At 39.8% G+C, this 19,450-nt stretch overlaps 1 protein-coding gene, 1 long non-coding RNA gene and 1 pseudogene across 3 annotated transcripts in view; 2 read left to right on the top strand and 1 right to left on the bottom strand.

Moving 5' to 3' along the window:
* Positions 1-1,141: 1,141 nt before the first annotated feature.
* Positions 1,142-10,889, bottom strand: LOC137997551 (uncharacterized). The gene is made up of 3 exons (XR_011122497.1): positions 10,751-10,889; positions 2,619-2,701; positions 1,142-1,194 (listed from the first exon to the last, which is right to left on the bottom strand). It is a non-coding gene; the product is annotated as an uncharacterized lncRNA (long non-coding RNA).
* On the top strand, positions 3,670-6,579 carry LOC137994930 (neurofilament medium polypeptide-like; annotated as a pseudogene).
* Positions 9,937-19,450, top strand: part of LOC137997550 (rho guanine nucleotide exchange factor 10-like protein) — a 42,807-nt gene continuing 33,293 nt past the window's right edge. Inside the window, exons 1-3 of one of the 2 annotated variants that reach the window (XM_068843607.1) lie at positions 9,937-10,064; positions 15,673-16,804; positions 17,749-17,948. In XM_068843607.1, the coding sequence (XP_068699708.1) occupies positions 15,715-16,804; positions 17,749-17,948 (1,290 nt within the window). In that variant the 5' untranslated portion in view covers positions 9,937-10,064; positions 15,673-15,714. Of the gene's footprint in view, positions 10,065-10,658; positions 10,723-15,672; positions 16,805-17,748; positions 17,949-19,450 lie in introns of those variants that run through there. The other variant, XM_068843609.1, reaches the window with a different exon arrangement.

Below are 19,450 nucleotides of genomic sequence, written 5' to 3'. Positions count from 1 at the left end.
AATTTTCTCCGATTCTTATTTGTTTTAATTGATCACGTGACGCGATAGTGTTCGTCCCGCGAAGAGACACTAGGGAGCTTAATCCCGCGCGTTTGTGAGACGCGGACGGCAACCAGAAGTGAGCGGTTTTCCCTTTTAACTTGTCTTCACACAACGACATTAACATTGCTAAGTACCTTTTCTCTATAAGAGATGATTCGTATAAAAATCTGGTAGACCCCACTGTCCTGGCACGCGAAATTGTCTCTTCCGGTTTGCCGTCCGCGTCTCAAACACGCCCGCGCTTAATCTCCCCTTACTATCATCCCATAGTGCCCGTCGAGGAAAATACCTGATGGATAGTATTCGTCCGCTGAAAATACCTTCTGTAAACAAGCGGCCCTTATATAAAATAAACAATCAAAATTGTATTAAGAGGGTTTTGTTTGTTTTTTTTTTTTTTCAAATTTTACATTGGCGGCCACTTCTTCGTCTAATTAAAGTCTGAAAATAATTCAACATGAGTTTTGGGAGCTGGCGCCGCGGAAGAAAATTTAGTAGTGAACACTAAAGACAATAGAGTGTTTTAATGTCTCGGAACTATCGGTTCTGATATTTTCCCCTTGGAAAATTTTGATGTTCTTAAAACTAGCATATTTGCCCTCGGAAGCTTCCGCTTCTCGGGCAAATATTTGTTTTAAAGAACATCCCTAATTTTCGCGGGTCACTATCAGCCGATAGTTCCCTCGACAGAAACCCTCTCTATTGTTTAAATAGAGTCGGATCATGCTCGTAAAATAGAATATTACGCTTTCGGGCGTCACCCATGAAACCAGGGTGTTATGCTTAAAATTATGCTCGGCTCAAATTAAGCGGGACTAAAATGACACTTCCACCCCACCCCCCATAGGCCCGTACCATTAAATAAACACTCCTAGTCTTTAATTTTTGAAAGAAATCTTAGACCATAATTATTCAGTTAAACATTTAATGAACCAGAGTTGTTAAAAACTAACAGCATCGAAAGTTACAAACCACAAAGTCAGAAATTTAAATAATCTGAATTCTTCCATGATGCAAATACAAGCCTGGAGCTAGAGTTGTCGGCAGAATCTGCATACACGTTTCACAGTTTTTCAAAAACAACATCATTTATGCTGGCTGCAAAGATATTCTCGGTTTTCACATGACGTCACGACCGCCATGTTGGTGCCCCTAAAAAAAGAAAAGGCAGACATTTTGGTGCCCCGACCAAATCCTCCGGGAATTTAACTCTATTATTATGCAAACGCTTCCTTTTGTTTTCGTTGAAAAACATGGCTGTTGATCACGTGAGTGAAAACCAGCAATTAGTATTATGCTAGCTTTACGGCTGATGCTACAGATATAGTATTATGCTCAAAATTCGACAAGCCTAGCAGGCAAAGTACCTGTAGCTCGTGTTTGGTCATTTATTTTTTTGTAAACATGACTTCCAACAAAAGTAGGGGAAAATCGTGCCTCAGATAAGCTCAACACGAATATACATTGGCTCGATTTATTGGGAAGATATCTGTTTACAACCATTGCCTTTGTTATTCAAATGATTCGGACAGCCAATGAGCTATGGGTTAAAACATTAATGACAATAGGTGAAGTCAACGATATCACGGCTTTCGTATACTAGAGACGGATCATGGAATCCTTCCAGACGGATCAACAGTCAAGACGAATCATCTGTCGGTGTGTCTTATAGTTCTATTCGTACATATGCCAAATGAATTTCCGAGAAAGCGCGACGAAAAGGCTTGGGTACCATTTAAGTAAATATTGGCGGCAACAACACAGTTAATTGCAAACAACCGCTTCCTTTAAGCCGCTGTTACACGTTGAAACGTTTAGCTGAAACTCATGTGCAACGGCCCTGCAAAAAAAGTGTCAGCAGGCGTTGCACCGTGTAACATAAAAGGTCGAAAATTGTCCGAAAACGTTGCAACTGGTCTCGAAATGTTGTTTACATGGCCTTAGCCGATTTCTGATTGGCTTAAGCAGAGTAGCGTGACAAGAGCGAGGGAGACCAGTTTCACAAAGTGGTGTTACACGGTGAAACTCTTGTTTTTGTCACCACTGCGATCGTTGCGACCGTTGCAGAAGTAGAAAGCGGTTCTACTTTTCGTGAAACTTGTCCCGCAACGGAGGTTCAAAACGTTTCACGAAACCGACCATGTTACACGGTACAACGCCTGCTGAAACATCATTTGCAACGCCGTTGCACACAAGTTTCAGCTAAAAGTTTCAACGCGCGTGTAACAACGGCTTTATGTAACAAGGTCTCGATTTCATGGATAGTTCGTCTTAACCCCGTATTTATGCACACACACGGATGATTCGTCCAGACGAATTATACACGGTAGTTAGTCTTCAAAGACGAACAATATCCAGATAGCTCGTCTGGACAGATGATTCTGTCTGCTTCAGTTGTATTTAAACACGAACTACCGTTCTCTGCCCAAGTTCTTCCCAGACGGATTATCCTTCTCTATTATAAATCCGGCCATTTGATAGCGAAAAACTATGGGGTTGTATTGCGATTCTTGGAAAAGTAGGCAGCCTTAATCCAGAAAACTAACCCCTCCCTCCTCTTAAATATGAAAAGGTACCTCCTTGATGGTCTTGGCACTGCGAAGCTCTTTTTTCGTTCGTGCAAGTGATCTCTTGAGTTACTTCCTGTTACACCTACTTCCTGTGCACCGAAAAACAATAACCGGAAGTCATATTCACAGAAAATTGAATGACCAAACACGAGCTACACGTACTAAGCTTTTAGTGCTTTTATTTTGTTATGAAAATTCATGAATAGTATGCTCTTACACCGGTTACCAGACACGCCCGCCCCCTTGTTTGCATTTTTCGAAACTAAATATGACGAAATCGACTGCCCCCAACTAAACAGGAAACATTTGATTAGCGTACTAGCGTCCAACCAAATCTAGTTAGTCGTGCGACAAACGCTGTATTGACGATGCGGGCTATAAATTGTAGAAACTCAAGTTACTCCAAATGCTTTAACAACAGAAACGACTGTTTATATTTTGATCACTTGAAAATGAAGTCAGGACGGCTTCAGAACTTCGTATTCTTTTGCTAATTATTTACTCCGAATGTAGTAATTATTACATTCTTCCTTGTTGCTTGTTATAGTTATTCTCGCACCCAGACCACCTTGGTCCTCGTATTAGAGGGCCAGGCGGCTCTGGGGACGAACTCTTAAAACACGTGCTGTCTTTTGTGGTTTTCGCCAATCAGGGCCGCAGCTATCGCAGACAGATGGCAGCATTTTCTTGATCTGATCTGATCTATGAGAACTGACAAACATTCGCGAGCACTACTGAACAAACTACGATGAAGAACGAATCCAAATACATTCTTCATTGATTTTCTGAGAAGACTGAAGTATTTCCTCTAAAAATATGATCCAAATATCACTATATTAAACAATACACCTTTTCAGGCTTCCGCGCTTTGTTGAAAGCTTTTTGACAGGAAATTAGTTGAAGCCAACCAAAACACGGAAAGGCATTTGAAGTGGTGAACAGCCAATCACATGTGATAATATTGTGTTTATTGACAACCGACCAGCCAATGAGAATGCGTTTGAGTTACCGCGCTTTGAAGTTTGTTTTTGACCCCATTTCCCTTTTGAAAGCGACTCATTTGCGTCTCTATCTCTTTCTGTTGCTGGCTTTGTTCTGCACCGGAGCAGTGACTTCTCTTTTCTTTCCTTCTTAACCTCCTCGTTAGTTTACGTTCAAGCATGGCAGAAGAAGCTCCAGCCCTCAAAAGGGACTCCACTATGACTGTTACTGCTAGGGTAGGTTGTATGAAAAGATCGACAGTACGAACTGGGAATTTCTCGAACGGAATTTCTAGCGTTCAACAAGCAAAGATGAATGATTTTATTGTTATTTTTGTGGCCATTTCAGGAGGGCGAAACTTTTCTTGAAGAGCACGGAAATGTTCACGCTGAGGCAAAAACCAGAGGCCAACAAAAACAAATTGAAGAAAGTGCCGAAGAAGATTCCCCCAGTAAACTGACAAGGACTTCGACGATGGCCGCAACAGCTCAGGTAAATGATCACAAGCTAGAGAGTTTTAAATTAATTTCGCTTTCATTCCTTCAAATCTTCAGAAGTCACCGAGAGCTCATATATTTTTAACAGGAGGGAAGCGATCTCCTTGGAGATGAAGAACGCGGGAAACACGATCGGAGACTGCCGCAATGAAAGATGTAGGGGAGAACGAAGAGGAAGATGAAAACAGCGAAGAAAATGAAGATTCTGAAGAGAACGGCGCAGGAAAACCATCTGTTAAGCGTGATGGCACCATGGTTGTTACTGCTTCGGTGAGATGACGCATCATTTTGTTCAAATCGGTCTTAGGGGTGCTTGTATGTCATGATTCGCTAAACCGATCACTGGTGGCTCAATTTGTTTCAGGAAGGCGAAAAGTTTTTAGAAGAAGCTGGACACACTGTAGACGGCGGGACACGTGGGGAAACCGAAGCGGTGAAAGCAGCTCTCGAAGAAAGCGAAGCTGATGAACAGAACGGGGGAAAAGAAGATGAGAAACCTGATCTGAAGCGTAAAGGAACTATGCAAGAAACGATCGAGGTAAGAGAAATTGCTCGGTTAACCAATTTCTCAGAGTAGAATTTCTTGTTAGACTCCTTTTGGCATCGGTTGTTGTTTAAAAAAAAAATTGTCAAATAATTTGTTTGTTTTTGTCACATGGACGATGTATATTTGCTTAAATGCTTTTCGTTTACCAAAACAGTGCCGTGCTGTCTTGATTTAGCCATGTTTCGCCTGTTTTATTCCACAATTCCACAATTCCACACCGTTTGTGTGTGTTCAACAAGCGAAACTGAAATTGATCAACATTAAAATTCACAAAGTTGTCACGCTGTTTGACATGTGTTCACCACGCTTCGTTGCAGTTTGAATAAAGGCGATTTTGTTATTTAAACTGAATGAAAGCTTGTAATTTTTGTAGTACAAAAGACTAAGTGGTCTTGAAAGGTCCTGAGCAGTTTCGTTGTAGACGAAAGGCTTAGCGGAACACAAATTTATTACTTTTTTAAAGGAACAAGGGAGACCACAAATAGCTTTGGCGTGAAAATTCTCTCAGTTGGCCGCTTAATTATTACAAAACTTCCTTTCCACTCGTTGGTAATTCCACTCGTTCAGTACTGCTGTTCTCAAGACGTCTGCGTTTCGTCAGAAATTAAGGTTAACTTAGGCAAGCTCAGTAAACGAGCTTGCAGAGTGTGTTTCTTCGCTGATAAAAATTGGGACATTAAATTAAATCCTGGACATGGTGCATATTTGGCAGTAAGTAGTTTGTTATGACATCACTCCAAGTTTTTAAATCATATGGATTTCTTTTTGAAAGGTTCAAGTCTCCCTCAAAATTGCAACCCACTTTCTTAGGTTGAAAGGAAGAAAAAGAAGAAAAGCAAAATTTGATTTGGCAGGGAATAGTCCATATTTAGAAAGGAGGGATGCTTTGGGAAAAAAAGCAATGTCAATATATTAAAATTCAACTTAAACAATGAACCTGATTTTGAGGCTCTGGGGGAGGAAAAAAGGATTTGTATGAGTTTGTTCCCCAGAGCCTCAAGATCATGCTTTTTGTCTAGGACTGACTTTATAATTATTTAATATTTCAAGATTGGGCTACTACATGCTCATTTTGGATTATTAGGGGATAATATGCAAAATGTTTTCACATCACCCTCCCCACCCACCATCACTAATAGACTGGTATGAAATGTTGGTTGTGATCTAGGAATCAGACTCTTGAAAGGCCTGATATTCAGAGTCAGGCTATCTTGGATTTACGCAGCTCAGTGGCTTGAATCTCATGAACCAGATATATTAACAATATATGAAAATTTAGCTTAAAACAATAAACATGGTTTTGAGGCTCTAGGGAATAAAGCAAGCATTGGAATGAGTTTTGTCGTTGGAGCCTTGAGATGATGTCTTCCTGGGGGTGGTGGGGGGGGGGACGCCCATATATGGGACTCCAATATAAAAAGGATGGGGACAACCCCCCCTGGGATGTCTTCTATCTAATACTGATTTCTAATATATTGAAATTGGTCTATTGCATTATTATTAATGTATGCTGTGTATGAAAAAGACCACAAAGTGTCCCCTCACTGTTCGCCTCAATGGCCATAAAAGCTGGCTCTAGCACTAGCATTTTTACTTTGAACCTTTCTTGTCAATTTTGACATCAACACTGACACGAACCCTACTCTAATGGACACCAAAACTTTGAAAATCGTACATGGCATGTTTGACTTGGTTTGATTGATAACTGACATTGTTAATGAAGCCTCCATTGGCTGTTTTGTTTTAACTTGCAGGAGGGTGAAGAATTTTTGAAAAAACAGAAAACCACAAATGGTGCAGATCACCAGGAAGAAGTGGAAGCATAAGACCTGCTTCGTATTTTTTAGTATTCTACCTTTTGTGACTTCCAAGCAGAATTGAACTGATTGTACAGCCTTTATACATATGTGTAAACATTAAAACCTTTCTTATGCCATGACAAGGATGAAAATGTTTTGAATTTTGTCAGTTGAATTGAAGCAAGGCCATGTGTAATGAGTCAATGGATTGTTGTTTTTGATCGCTCACAAATTCAACGTCACATTTTCTCACAGCATACCCTGGGCATTTGGGTCTTTGCCCTTCCAGTAGCTCATGACAATCTTGTACCCTGCCGTTGCTTGTCAGCGCTTAACCCATTGACTCTGAGGAACAAGTAGACTTAATAGATTTTACTCAGTCTAACCATAGTTATTAACTATGGTCTAATGCTAGACAATAATTTTACACATCAATAATTGAGGGTGGTTTAAGACTCAATAGGTTAATTAAATACTGCAGAAATAGCCTGCTTGCAGGCAGTAGATGTTGTCGGCGCCACGAAACACGTATCAGACACCGTACTGGAAGAGTGTGGATAGGTCTGGGCTGGGTGACAAAATGACCTATCCCACACTCTTCCAGTATGATGTCTGAGGTGTTTCTTGGTGACAACAACCATCTTTCGCCTGCAAGCAGGCTATTTCTGCAGTATTTAATTAACCCATATGCCATAGCTCATTGAAGTTAACAGAAAGTCCTGCAAAACCTATGATCAGCTCTCTAAGGATGTTTCGTTGTGCCTTATCAATATCCAGTACAAGGAAAAATTCCATCGATTGTCAGATTGTTGACTGTTTGGGGTAATGCGATGGGGTAGTGAAGAAAACAAAGACCAAGAAATCAAAGACTCCAGAAACATGAAAACAAAGATCCCAAAACACGAAAATGAAGATCCCAGAAGGGTTAGCTAATCGTAACTGAAGACCATAGTAATAAGAAGGGTTAGTTTACCCTAACCCCTTGTGTTTTTTCCAATTTTTATACACCATCTTGAATTCCATGTTTTGGTGTCTTCGTTTTTGTGTTTTGGGATATTTGTTTTCATGTTTCTGGGGTCTTTGATTTTTGGTCTTTATTTCGTTTTCGTGGTCTTCGCTTTCTACACGACCAATCTGTTGGTAATGTTATAGAACACCCAATGACAGACCACAGGTCATTGTTATAACTGACAATGAAGGGTAGACTTTCATATAAAAGAACAAAACCATTGTTATTCTGATTAGGCCTTGCTAATCAGGTATAGTTATGTTCGCTTTGTTCTTTTGTATCACAGACATTAATTATTTCGGATCCAGTATATGAAAGACCAGCCACAAGTAATGACAGTGGTCACTTAAGACCTAAACAGCATCTCTTGAGAGTGTTCAATCTTGAGGGTTAGCATTAGAAAAAGATATAAGGTTGTTCATTGTTTTAGTGAAACAAGTATGTTGAACTGTAGAAGAAACCTCCCCAGCACACAGCTGTAAAATGCCCATTGAGATACCATGGTTGGGGGGGGAGGGGGGGCTGTTCCTCCCCACCCTCACTTTTTCCCTATGGTGTTCTTTGCTCCTAAACCTCTCCTCTTCCCTTACACTTTCGAGAGCTATACCAAAAGCCAGCCCCCTTCCCCCACATGTAAATATCTAACAATAAAAGGTAAGTGTCGCTTCACTGATTCCATTGTTTTCAAATGCAAAGCCAATAGTGTTTTTGCATAGCTTATTTCTCAAAAATAAAGCTCACATCGGTAAAAAAAATACCAGGGCAATGTTCCTAAGTTCATTTCCAGTCAACTTGCAAAATTTGGGCTAGTTTTGAGTAAAACTGAAAATCAACCGAAATTGTCACTTACTTGGTTTTTGCATCCAGCCCTTCAAATGGTCCCTGGATATGGATATTGACATAGTTACAATGGTGATGGTCAGGTTGGTTTAAGTACAGTAACCAACTGTTTCAACAAGGGGGCTGATGACCCCTTTCTCTAGGGGTGTCTGTTTGTGGGCATGCCATTTTTAAAAGTTTGCCACATTTCAAAAGCAACATTAATGATCATGTTTAGATGACTTCATGTCATTGGGAAAACAAGTTTTAATCTTAGGTTTGAAAAGAATATGTCTATCGATGTCTAATTTTTTTAATTTAGGGAGAAAAAGTAGCTGACTTTTCTGATTGAGTAGCCGACACTTTTCCTTGCCTGTCAGAACAAATTGAAACACCTGGTAATAGTAACCATAATTTGTCACCAGTGTAATCGATATCAGCACTAGTAAGCACTTATTGGGGGTCACGTACGGTAGATAGCAAACTAACTTAACACCGTTGGCCTACCTTGTGAGTTTTAATATTAGGTCTTAGTTTAGTGAAAAAAAGTGGCTGACAGGGATTGGGGATGGGAAGGGAATTTTGTGGTTTGGTTGATGTTAAAACCTGTCCTTAAGAGCAATTTTTTGTGACAATTTTATGTGGCATCTGCATTTGATCGTGTGTGTAGCACAATGAGCCTTTGGACAGCATAGATAAAGCAGAAGTCCAGTAGGGATGTGTGCCATACCTCATTGAACCGGCTTCAGGATTGGCCAATAGAACGAACAAAATGATAACAGTGGATTTAGCACAGAAAACAACAGGAAGTACGACACTATACAGCCAATGAAATTTAGTGTTCAACAAGAGGTACAACCCTACCCCCAATATAGGTCATTTTCGAAAATACCATAATACTCTTTGTTTGTCCCTCCAAATTTTGCATGAGCATTGTTCCGTATGCCCCATGGCGCTCACTTGTCACATTTCATGTGACGAGTCGTCTACACGCGCGATTTTTCGTATTTGACAACTTTTATTTGTCACATAAAAGCAAACACGCCAGCTTTTTAGCAAATACATTTGTCACACACGAATTGGCCAAATTTCCTCTTCAACACGAGTAAATGTGACATAAAATTGCTCGTCTAGACGAGGTCTTAATTGATCGAAAACAAACCCTTGATTCTTGTTTGTCTTGGCCCGATTTTTTAGTCCCAATGCATTTGAATGGCCCAGGCAATTCCGTGCCGGAAACTCTAAGACTTGCATTTGGTAGCAAGCCAACAAAGGAAAGGAAAGGAACTTTCAAGTGTCTAGTCGTTCTAGCGCTGGAGCACTAAATGCGGACACTGTAAACTGAAATTAACAGTTAAGGCAAATCAAGTCAAATGACGGTTTTTGAGAAAAGGGGAAACCGGAGTACCCGGAGAAAACTTCTCACTTACAAAGTCTGGGAATCGAACCCGGGCTACATTGGTGGGAGGAAAGTGCTCTCACATTCCGGAAAGAACGAAAAAGCAACGTGGCCTCTGTGGAAGGGAATGACGCGAAGAAATAGACCAGTGAAAGCAAACACGAAGCAGAAATATAATACTTGCACGAAGGGATTAATATCGTTTGAAACCGTAGACAAGAAAAACACAATTTCCTCTAAGTTTTTTCTTGACAATCTAATTTCCACACCCCCACTCCTCACGGGAGTCTGACAATAATGCCTGAATTTCCGCTGCGCTAGTTTTCATATGCAACAGTATGCCTGTTTGGAATCGATAATGGAAGAAGTAACTTGGATGCAAATGCCATTTGACCAGAAAGGTATTTAGATCTAGCCCGCAATAATTTGTGTGGCATATCGTGAGCTGCTTTTACTGAATTCTGGGGGTTTTCGAACGAAACGAATTTACAAACACCAGAGCGCGAAAATGGTTTCCTGATCCTAGGCCACTATGCAGTTGCGGTTCCTCGGTCATTTAGTGTATTTTGTTTGCGGTCTTGCCACAAAATGTATTTAAGACTGTCTCGCTGTCGTTGCCATGAGATCACAGTTATTATGTGCTGCCTCGATCAATGTGAAAATAAGCTTCGAACGAGCTTCATTCTTTTGGCGCTGAAATGAAGATAGGTTTTTTCGTATTTTCAAAATGGCATTATGAGGTGAATCCTCCAGAGCTCAAAGTTCTTTGAAAATTACATTTTTTCTTTAGTGTCTTATGATAGTAATTTAATTGTATTATCGTTAATATTGTGGCGGGATTGTATGCCTTTGTTCAAAGACCAAATTAGTGGGGCTTGAATTGAATGTTTTGCTTACGGTCGAAATTGAATTAATTTGCGGATTTGTACATCAGCTCAAACAACGCTTCCTTAAAGCTCAGTGGCCTTACCAGACAGTATTTCATTGCCTTTAAGGACCATAAGGAGATAGCGAGTGGACAGCCTTGCTGTGCCATTATCCAGGAAGATTTCGACGCATGTAAGACTAATTATGCATTAAAGCTTACCTTCTTGCCCTTGGCATTTCCGTAGCGCTATCCACTTTAGGCCCGAATTGTGGATAACACCCGACAGCTTTTAGTATTTTGCTCAGACAGATAACCGTGGATATGCACACTCTAAGCACATCTGAGTTTAGCGTGAAGTACTGGATACAGTGGCTGATTCACTCAGCCTCTAAACAAGTGAGCCTGGTTCTGTGCAATCAAGATTTGTCAAGTCAGATGACGAGCCACCAGAAACTTGCTTCGACTTGCCTCTTATTGTACCGCAAAAATTGCAGTAAAGAACACCAAGTTATTATGAAATTAAATAAAACTTGCTTCGACTTGCCTCTCATTGTACCGCAAAAACTGCAGTAAAGAACACCAAGTTATTATAAAATTAAATAAAATATAAGGTAAGACTGGCGCTGACCCCCTGGAAATTACCATTTTGCCTGAAAATTGCAGAAAGTAACAAATATCGAACAAAGTACTTCAATAAGAAGTACAATACAGTTACCAATGTACACTTAAAACCACAAACAGACAACACACAGATGCCACATGCACCCAACACATGTAAAGAAATACAGACTTATAATTAGTCAATTATAGAAATATATGTTATTTGCCAGCTGGGAGGTCCTTAAAGTGAAAAACTGTGATGGAGGTGGCCAAGGGCAGCTTTTTCAAGACCAGGTCACAGTTTTTTGCTTTATGGACTGACCCTTTGCTGGTAAATAACTTATTTATTTTTTCCTCTATCTCTCTTCCTCTCTGAGATCACTTTTTTAATTGTTGACTTGTACCGCTCTTGATAGCAAATGCAGTAAGCGACTTACAAACTGAACATTTCAAAGAGAAATATTCTTATTTGAATTCCTCTTGTCGAATATAAATCTGTTTTGAAACACTTGCTTCTATAGGTAAACAGATTTGGTGTCAAAAAATGGAAATTTAAGGTCATTACGCGAGCTCACGCCACCGGGATTGACAGAATTCCACACACTCACGCATTGAAAAAAAAAAGTAACAATTATTCCACGAGGGCACACTGGATATGAGATGATAGATAGTCAACGAGGTGCGTAGTGCCGATTTGGCTATAATCATCTCATATCCAACAAGCACAAGTGGAATAATATTGTTTTATGAGAACGCTCACAAATTATGGATACATTTTCCCTACTTTATTTTGTAAATGCAAGAAAACTGATGCGTGCAGTTACTATTATTTGTAGAGTACATGATGTCATAGCTCATATACCATGATGGCTAAGCCAATCAAAACACTAGAATTGCATTATTATCCAATAATCTAGTTTTTGCAAACTCACGGTGAAGCTGAGAGTTTGTAAATGTGATACAGATCTGACATGAATATTGTATATGGCTTATTAAACATCAGCATTTACGTGGTGACTCAAGACATTTTAACAGGGAAAATCAAAAGAAACGTTGATGTATTTATGAAGAGAAATCTGTATCAGATACTGTATACAGGTATTGATTAATGAAACATTTCTTTTGTTTTCCTATCGTGAATAATTTTTAATGAGTTTTGTAAGTAAAAGAGCAATTAATATAGGTGTATTGAAATGATGCAGAAACAGAGATAATAATGGTCATGTAGACATGTTTTCAGGTTGTTTTTAAATAGGGTTAAATGCAATTGAACTCAGATAATGACTAGGAGCCAGTGTGCTCAGTGCTTGGTGTGGGATTGGCGTTTATGGAAATGCAGCGGGGTCTGCTGGCAGGCATTACCATTCTGGCCTTTTTGGGTATTGCATTACTTTTCTGGCATGATGTCAGGGCATTCTGGCATTCACTTGGTCATGCAGTGGTATTCGTTTTACTCTGCTCAGCATACAGGGTGTCTTATGTACACCTTAAGTGTATAAGTAGCTATAAAGTCCCTTTTTCTCATACTTTATACCGTCAAATGTCTTTCTTCCCGTGGATGCTTCACGATTGGAATAAACTACCAGATTCAGACTGTGTTGTGCAGGCCCCAAGTCTAGAAATGTTCAAGAACCAGATGTGGGACTATCTTGTTGATAAACACTCTCACTTGCACCAACATTGTTTGTTTTTATGCTTGCTCATTTATTTGCATGTTAATACCTGCACTTTTTATTTCTTATACTGAACGCTCATAAGACTACCTCCATAACACCAGTTGGATGCTCTACCTATTGAGTTACAAGAACTCCAGGGAAGCCTGGTTGTTTATCCAGGTTCTTCATGGATAATCTGTTCTGCTGGTTCTCTTTAAGCCAGTTTAACAGCTAAGTCACACATGGAGGTTAGGTGCTCAGGAATGTGAGGGCCAGAACCACTGACCACAAAACCAAGTAGGCAGAACACTCAAGAGTGTAGCGTACCTTCAACTTTTTATCAGTTTAGTTCCAAAATGTGGGTCCTTGAAGTGCCCCTGTGACCAAAAAAATCAACACGATTTAAAAAAGACACCTGAGTCCTGTTTATTTCAACTGGAATTGTCCTATTTAATGGTATGCCATTACTAACGTTAAGTTCTTGAGAGAGCTAGATTGAGGAGAAAATGATGTCAAACGCACACTCGTTTAATTTTTATAAAAGTGACGACACATTTGAAATTAAAGACATGTTTCGGTCGTGCAACGACCATCTTCAGTTGAAAGTAGAATTAATTTGAAGTTACATTTGAATTTATAATATGCTAAACAAAGATAAATAACAACGTGAAATAAATTGGGAATCTAACAAAATAGCCAAAGGTAACAAAAAAAGAGTGTACAATGGAACATGTTGATTAGAACGAGAGAGTTAAATTAACGTGATATAATTGCTTATTTAAAGAAGGTTGCTCCCAGGAAATATGTAAGGCCTCTTTTATCTTGACCTGGAATTTTGTGGTCGCGCGGTCTATAACTTCAAAACATTCCGCAGAGCAGGAGTTACGGCATGCCTCGGATTGTTGAAGGTGTTTAAAGATATGTGAGGTCCTGTCCCTGTTTAAGTGTTCGCGAATGCGTGTCGAGAGGTGTCGGCACTCGTTTAACCCTTTCACCACCATAAATGGTGTTGAGCACGATTGCAAAATACTATAAATACTTTTCATGAAAGACAGTTTCCAAATGGAACCATTTTGGTTAAATTGTTACAACCGTAGACAAGTTTGGTTTTGTCAATGGCATGTCCTCAAATAGTAATGTATTTCAACATGTATTTCAACATGTTCCGTTTGACTGATAATCTTAATTTACACCCTCTCTTTAGTTTAGAACAACAGCAAAAATCTTACTAATTAAAAAGTCAAGCTAAACAGTAGCAAATTCGCCTACTCAACTGCAATTTCGAAGCAGCAGCTAATGACTGGACATCCATTTTACACATAGCCTGTAAATGTGTTTGTTGAAATATGCCAGAATCTTTGTCAACATGGAATTGCAAATATTTCAGTCCTTCGTTTTTTTAAGCGAGGTTTACAAAATATGTGAAGCAGCGAAGCATTACCTGAAAGCCAACCATTGTAAATTAGTGTTTTGTTTCTTGCTCTATTTTTTTCACGCTTAACAGTGTTCTTCATTGAAATCTTCTCTTCTTCTCCTTCCTTGGCTTCTTTCGAGGCTTTCTTTGCTTAAAGATCTCAAATTTTGTTGCATCTTCCTTCGTGCTCTTTTCTGCTCTTTATCCTGTTGCTCTTCACTAAATATGATTTCCCGCCAGAAATACGCAGGGTGCCAAATGCAACGCTGCCACACAATTTCCCGCCAAGGAAAATTGTCCGAACACTCCTGTCCCCAGAGGCTGCCCTGCCCTCCCCACCTCCACCCCGACAGTCTGTACCGGTGGACAGACAGGCATACACTGACGTCATAACCACAGTTTCTTGCATGGATAGATTTCCCAAAAAATCTCGCCCATGGTGCTCCACTGGAGCTTGATGGCGGGCTTTGTGCGCCTTAGCTCCACTATGATGACATTATTTTGTTGTGCACTTTTTAAAGCTTTCTGCAGATAGACTGGGGGAAAGAAAAACCCCAGAATACTCACAGGGTCACTTTTAACTACATGAATTGATTTGGTTCCTTTGCAATAATTGTTTATGATCAGTGGTAATCCAAGCAAATCTAGTTGTGCAGGCTTTCTTAATAATCCACTGGTGCGTCGTTCTTAATTTAAATGTTATCCCGGCTTTACCCAGGCAATCAATGCTGCAAATACAGTGTACAATACTTTGAACAGTTTTGTATTCTACAATAATCATTATTGTAAGTTCCAGTTTGGAAAGGCAATTAAGTTACTGTTTTTGTACTATATTCAGTGAAAATGGCTTTCATGCAATGTAAGCTGCATCATGTAGGAACTTCTTAATAAAAGATCCATGGTAAGTGATCTCAAGTACATTTCTGAATGGAAGAGATCTCAAGGGAATTTCTTGGAGTAATAGTTACAAAGTGATGAACTAGCTTTCTAGTATTTGGGTTTTAAAATTGAATATGACGTCTGTGAAACTTTATTACATTTTATGCAGGGCTTAAGAATATCTGTTCAACTTCAAAACAGCTAAGCTTTAAAATTTATGGCATTTAAATTGCTATTTGTGACTTAAGAATGGATTTTCAGTGGGTTTGGTTTGTGACCATGCAATATCAGGGAGTGCACTATCAAAAATGTTTTACCAAGTTTAAGATTAAAAACTGGGTCAACTGGTGCAAAAGGTAAGTTTTTAATCAAGAATATATCTGGTAGAGTTAGTGAGTAGTAATGCATGGCTCCCATTCTAAGGTTTGACATATTATTGTAGTTTTAAAGTTAATAGTTATCTCCAGAGATAAAATCTATGGATTTTGTCTTCTATTTTTGCATACTAATGCAATGACAAGTCACTCACACCTTCCATAACTTAATTAATCAATAGTAATTTATTGACTTAATGTATTTAATATTCTCTTCAGTTTTGCAGGACCATGCAGTTTAAAGGGATGGAAGACTCATGAATGTTGACAATGAGTGGCCAGTTGGATGAAAGTGGTGGCAGCTGTAGAGACTCTGTTATTTACGATGATGTAGCATCTGAGGGTGATTTAAGCGAGGACAGGGTTTCTGAATCCAAAAATAAAAAGAATGAGAAGGACAACAAAGACAACGATCCGTCTGTCAAAAAGGACACCCAAGGTGCAGGGAAATTATTAAATCAACATGCAAAGAAAATTTTACCTGAATGTAGTGCAGTTGATAGGAAATCAAAAGCAGAAGACAAGAAGGACAGTGATGAATTGAAAAAGGGTAATGGTTCTGCATTGAAGAAAGCTAGTCATATTGCTGATCAAGAATCACCGGAAGACAAAAGAAGGTTGCGCAGAAATAGTAATGACAAGGAGCTGTGGACGCCGGTGAAACCCGAGGATGAGAACAAAGCATGCAAGCAAGTGGGAGATCACAAGGATTCACAAGATAGTCAACCCACAAAACCTCCAAGGCGACAACCTCAAAAGAGAGGAGAGTTTAAAGAGAAGAGTAAGGAAACAAATGTAGAAGGTGATCAACAAAATTTGACTGAAAATGACACTGCAACACCTCAGAAAAGACCTTTGCCAAAGGAGCCAAAACCAAGGGCAATGTCAAAAGGAAATAAACAGAAGGAAATTAAAACAGATTCTACGTCTACTGAGAGTGTGCACTCTACTTCAGGGGACCAGACAGAGGAGAAACCAACGGAAATCGTCTGCAAGCCCGTAATGACATCAAGTCCTAACAGTGATGAAGTTCCAAGTTTGGCCGTTATGGTGGACACCTTAGACACCAGTCGTAGAGTTTTGTCATATCTTGAGGCATCAACTGAAGGATCCAAGGGTACTGCAAAAAAAGTGGAATCTTTCTATGACTTCCTTTACTCTCAAAATGAGGTTAATGCTGTTGTGAATGTGACATTGCCAAGTTTGCAGACTGGTGGTAAAGGCAGTAGTGGGGATACAATCTTAGAGGAGCATCCCTATGATGATGTACCGATGGAGGATGGTGTTGCTGGGAGCGTTGGAAAAAGGAGCCTCTCTGGGAGCACATATGAAGAGGTTATAGTCAACCAAGGTAATGCAATACAGGGGTTTCTGTCAGTAACACTTGAAGTTGGGGACTCAGTCATCTGTATTCAACAGTAGCCTAATGACCCCTTTCTGTAGGGATGTCTGGGGGCAAGGCATTTTTAAAAGTTCACTCCCATGTGACACATTTCAAAAGTAAAATTGATGATCACGTTTAGAGGACATCGTTATTGTCATGATTGGGAAAATGACTTAATCTTAGGTTTGGGAGAATACGTCTTTAATTTTTCCAATTTAGGGAAAAATGTAGCTGACTTTTAGGAGTGAAGTAGTCCACAATTTTTTTTTGGCTGTTGGTCATAGTTATGATCATACAGATAGTTAGGATGTTGGTTATGATGATAGTTATTTGTCACAAGTGGAAATGGACTTAGCACTAGTCAGCACTGATTGCAGGGGACATATAGAGCAGTCTGAACGATATGAAATTAACATATTGTAAATCTTTTTGTTCATAGGGGTTCCCCATAGCCTCCTTGCCGCAGTTTTTTTTTGTCGGTCCCATGCTCCCTCCCCACAAATGTGGGGAGGGAGAATGGGAATGACACAAAAAACAGCTGCAATGAGGCTAGCTAGGGTTCCCCATTGATGTTTAAATTTGTCTGGCATTAAGAGTAACATCTATAAGTGACTGTTTTAGGAAGGAAAGTGTTGAATCAAACTCTTCCTAGAAAGGGAAAATTTTGAGTGACCACAGGAACCAGTGAACTTGATGCCCCTTTGATGCCTAATCGGAGTATGAAACCTTGGACACATGTAGTGGATGGCAGTTGCTCAGACTCATCATTACGTCTACCCTAGCTGCTTCCCATATTGTGATAGTTACCTTATTTCAACACAGTATACCATTTGCCATTCTTAGGCAAGTTTGTTTTCTTTGTGTTTTGAAATTGAAAGTGATCAGTGCAATGCATCTTATTTTCTTTTCAGAGGCCTATGTTATGCCCTCGCATGATGAGGAAAGTGATGAATTTTCTGAAAATGACCCTTGGGGTTCAGATTTTGAAACAGAGGATGATCTGACAGATGCAGGAAGTGTTAGAGCTCAGGATGATTTCAATGATGATGAAGTAGAGGAAGATCCTTATGATTCTGTGGAAATAAGTCCCATGTTGCAGAGGAAAAGACCGGTAATTGGTGGTACTAATAATCACAGATCAGCATTCAGTGAAGATGCAGTGTATTTTTCACATCAACATAGCCCTTATAAAGGTCGTGTTCTTTTGGGATCTGTTGAGATTTTCCATTAGAACTCTTTCCCAACCGTTTTCAGTTGAAACTCTAGGTAATAGACCAACCTCGTTCACAGGTGCTCGCTTCTTTCTATCTTTGGAGGAAGGGAGACCCTGGCAACGAGGTTGGAAATAGACATTTCCAGACTTCTCCGCATTGTCATATTGAGGGAGAGCCTGCAGCCGACTGTAAAAAGACTGTGTAAATACAGCGGTCGCTGCCCATGCTTTTTCATTTGTTTCGTTCCTAGTTTGATGCCAGTTTGATGTGGTTTGATGTCTATCAACAAAACCAACCAGAAATGGTTCTTTTGCAATAGAATTCATTGAACCCGACCAACATAAAACAGTGATGTTTTGCGGCCATGTAACTTGGAACACTACAACACCTGCAAGTGGCCTGAGATGAAGTGCTTCAAATTCAATGCAGCAACTTTGTTTTTCATTGCAATGGAAGCTCTTCAAATACAGGGATTTTGTTCAGTCATTCTGTAGACAGGCTACCCAACAGGGAAAATTGCAAAAGCCTTAAATTTGAAATATTGGTTGACTAAATATAAACTGATTTACTGATCAAGGCACTTTCACAGCTGTAACACTTATTAGTGACACCTGTGACAGGTGATACAGATTACAGGTTCTAGTGAGAACCCTGCGTACTCTTTGAAGCTAGCGTTTCTAAAACGAGGGTAAGGGTAAGACCAAGGGTGAGGGTAACGGTAAGGATACGAATACAAAAAGTATCCTAAACATGCATAAAAGCTAACCTTAGGCCTAATTAGGCCTAAACAAAAGTTCAAGGTTAGCTTTTATGCATTTTTAGGATACTTTCTGTATTCGTATCCTTACCCTTACCCTGACCCTGGTCTTACCCTTACCCTCGTTTTAGCAACGCCGCTTAAAAGCAGCCATTGGAGGAATGTAATTTTTGCTGTAGTTTCAATATTTCAAAGCCTTGCATTCAAGACCTTAAAGTCCATGGCTTGATGCCTGGCTCTACTGCTGTATTGTTTCCACAGCAAGTAAAATGTTTAAGTGTAAAGCTTTCTTCCAGGCAATACAGCTTTCTTTTAAGAGAGAATTTTGGACAATTCCTCCTCTTGTATCATTACACGTACATCAAGCACCAACCCCCCTTTAAAACACTATATGCTAATTTATTGGAGGGTGGCTGCAATAAAGGTAGCATTAAGAGAGAAGGCAGCACTCTCCTCAGCAGCAAGGTGGTAATTGTGGCAACTGAGCCACAATCCATCTCCCAGGCACCTGTCAACACATCTCTGGAAAAACCCATTGTTTTGAATGTATACTTACCCCAGAATATGGGAGGGAGGGAGGGAAAAGAAGCAAGCAAGTGAAAAGCATCTTGTACCGAAGCACATGTGTCAATGCCCCTGCAA

Source organism: Montipora foliosa, chromosome 3 (genome assembly GCF_036669935.1).
Source record: "Montipora foliosa isolate CH-2021 chromosome 3, ASM3666993v2, whole genome shotgun sequence".
In the NCBI taxonomy this organism is placed as follows: domain Eukaryota; kingdom Metazoa; phylum Cnidaria; class Anthozoa; order Scleractinia; family Acroporidae; genus Montipora; species Montipora foliosa.
The sequence above is the reverse complement of the archived record's forward strand: the minus strand, read 5'-3'. Positions and strand labels throughout refer to the sequence as shown.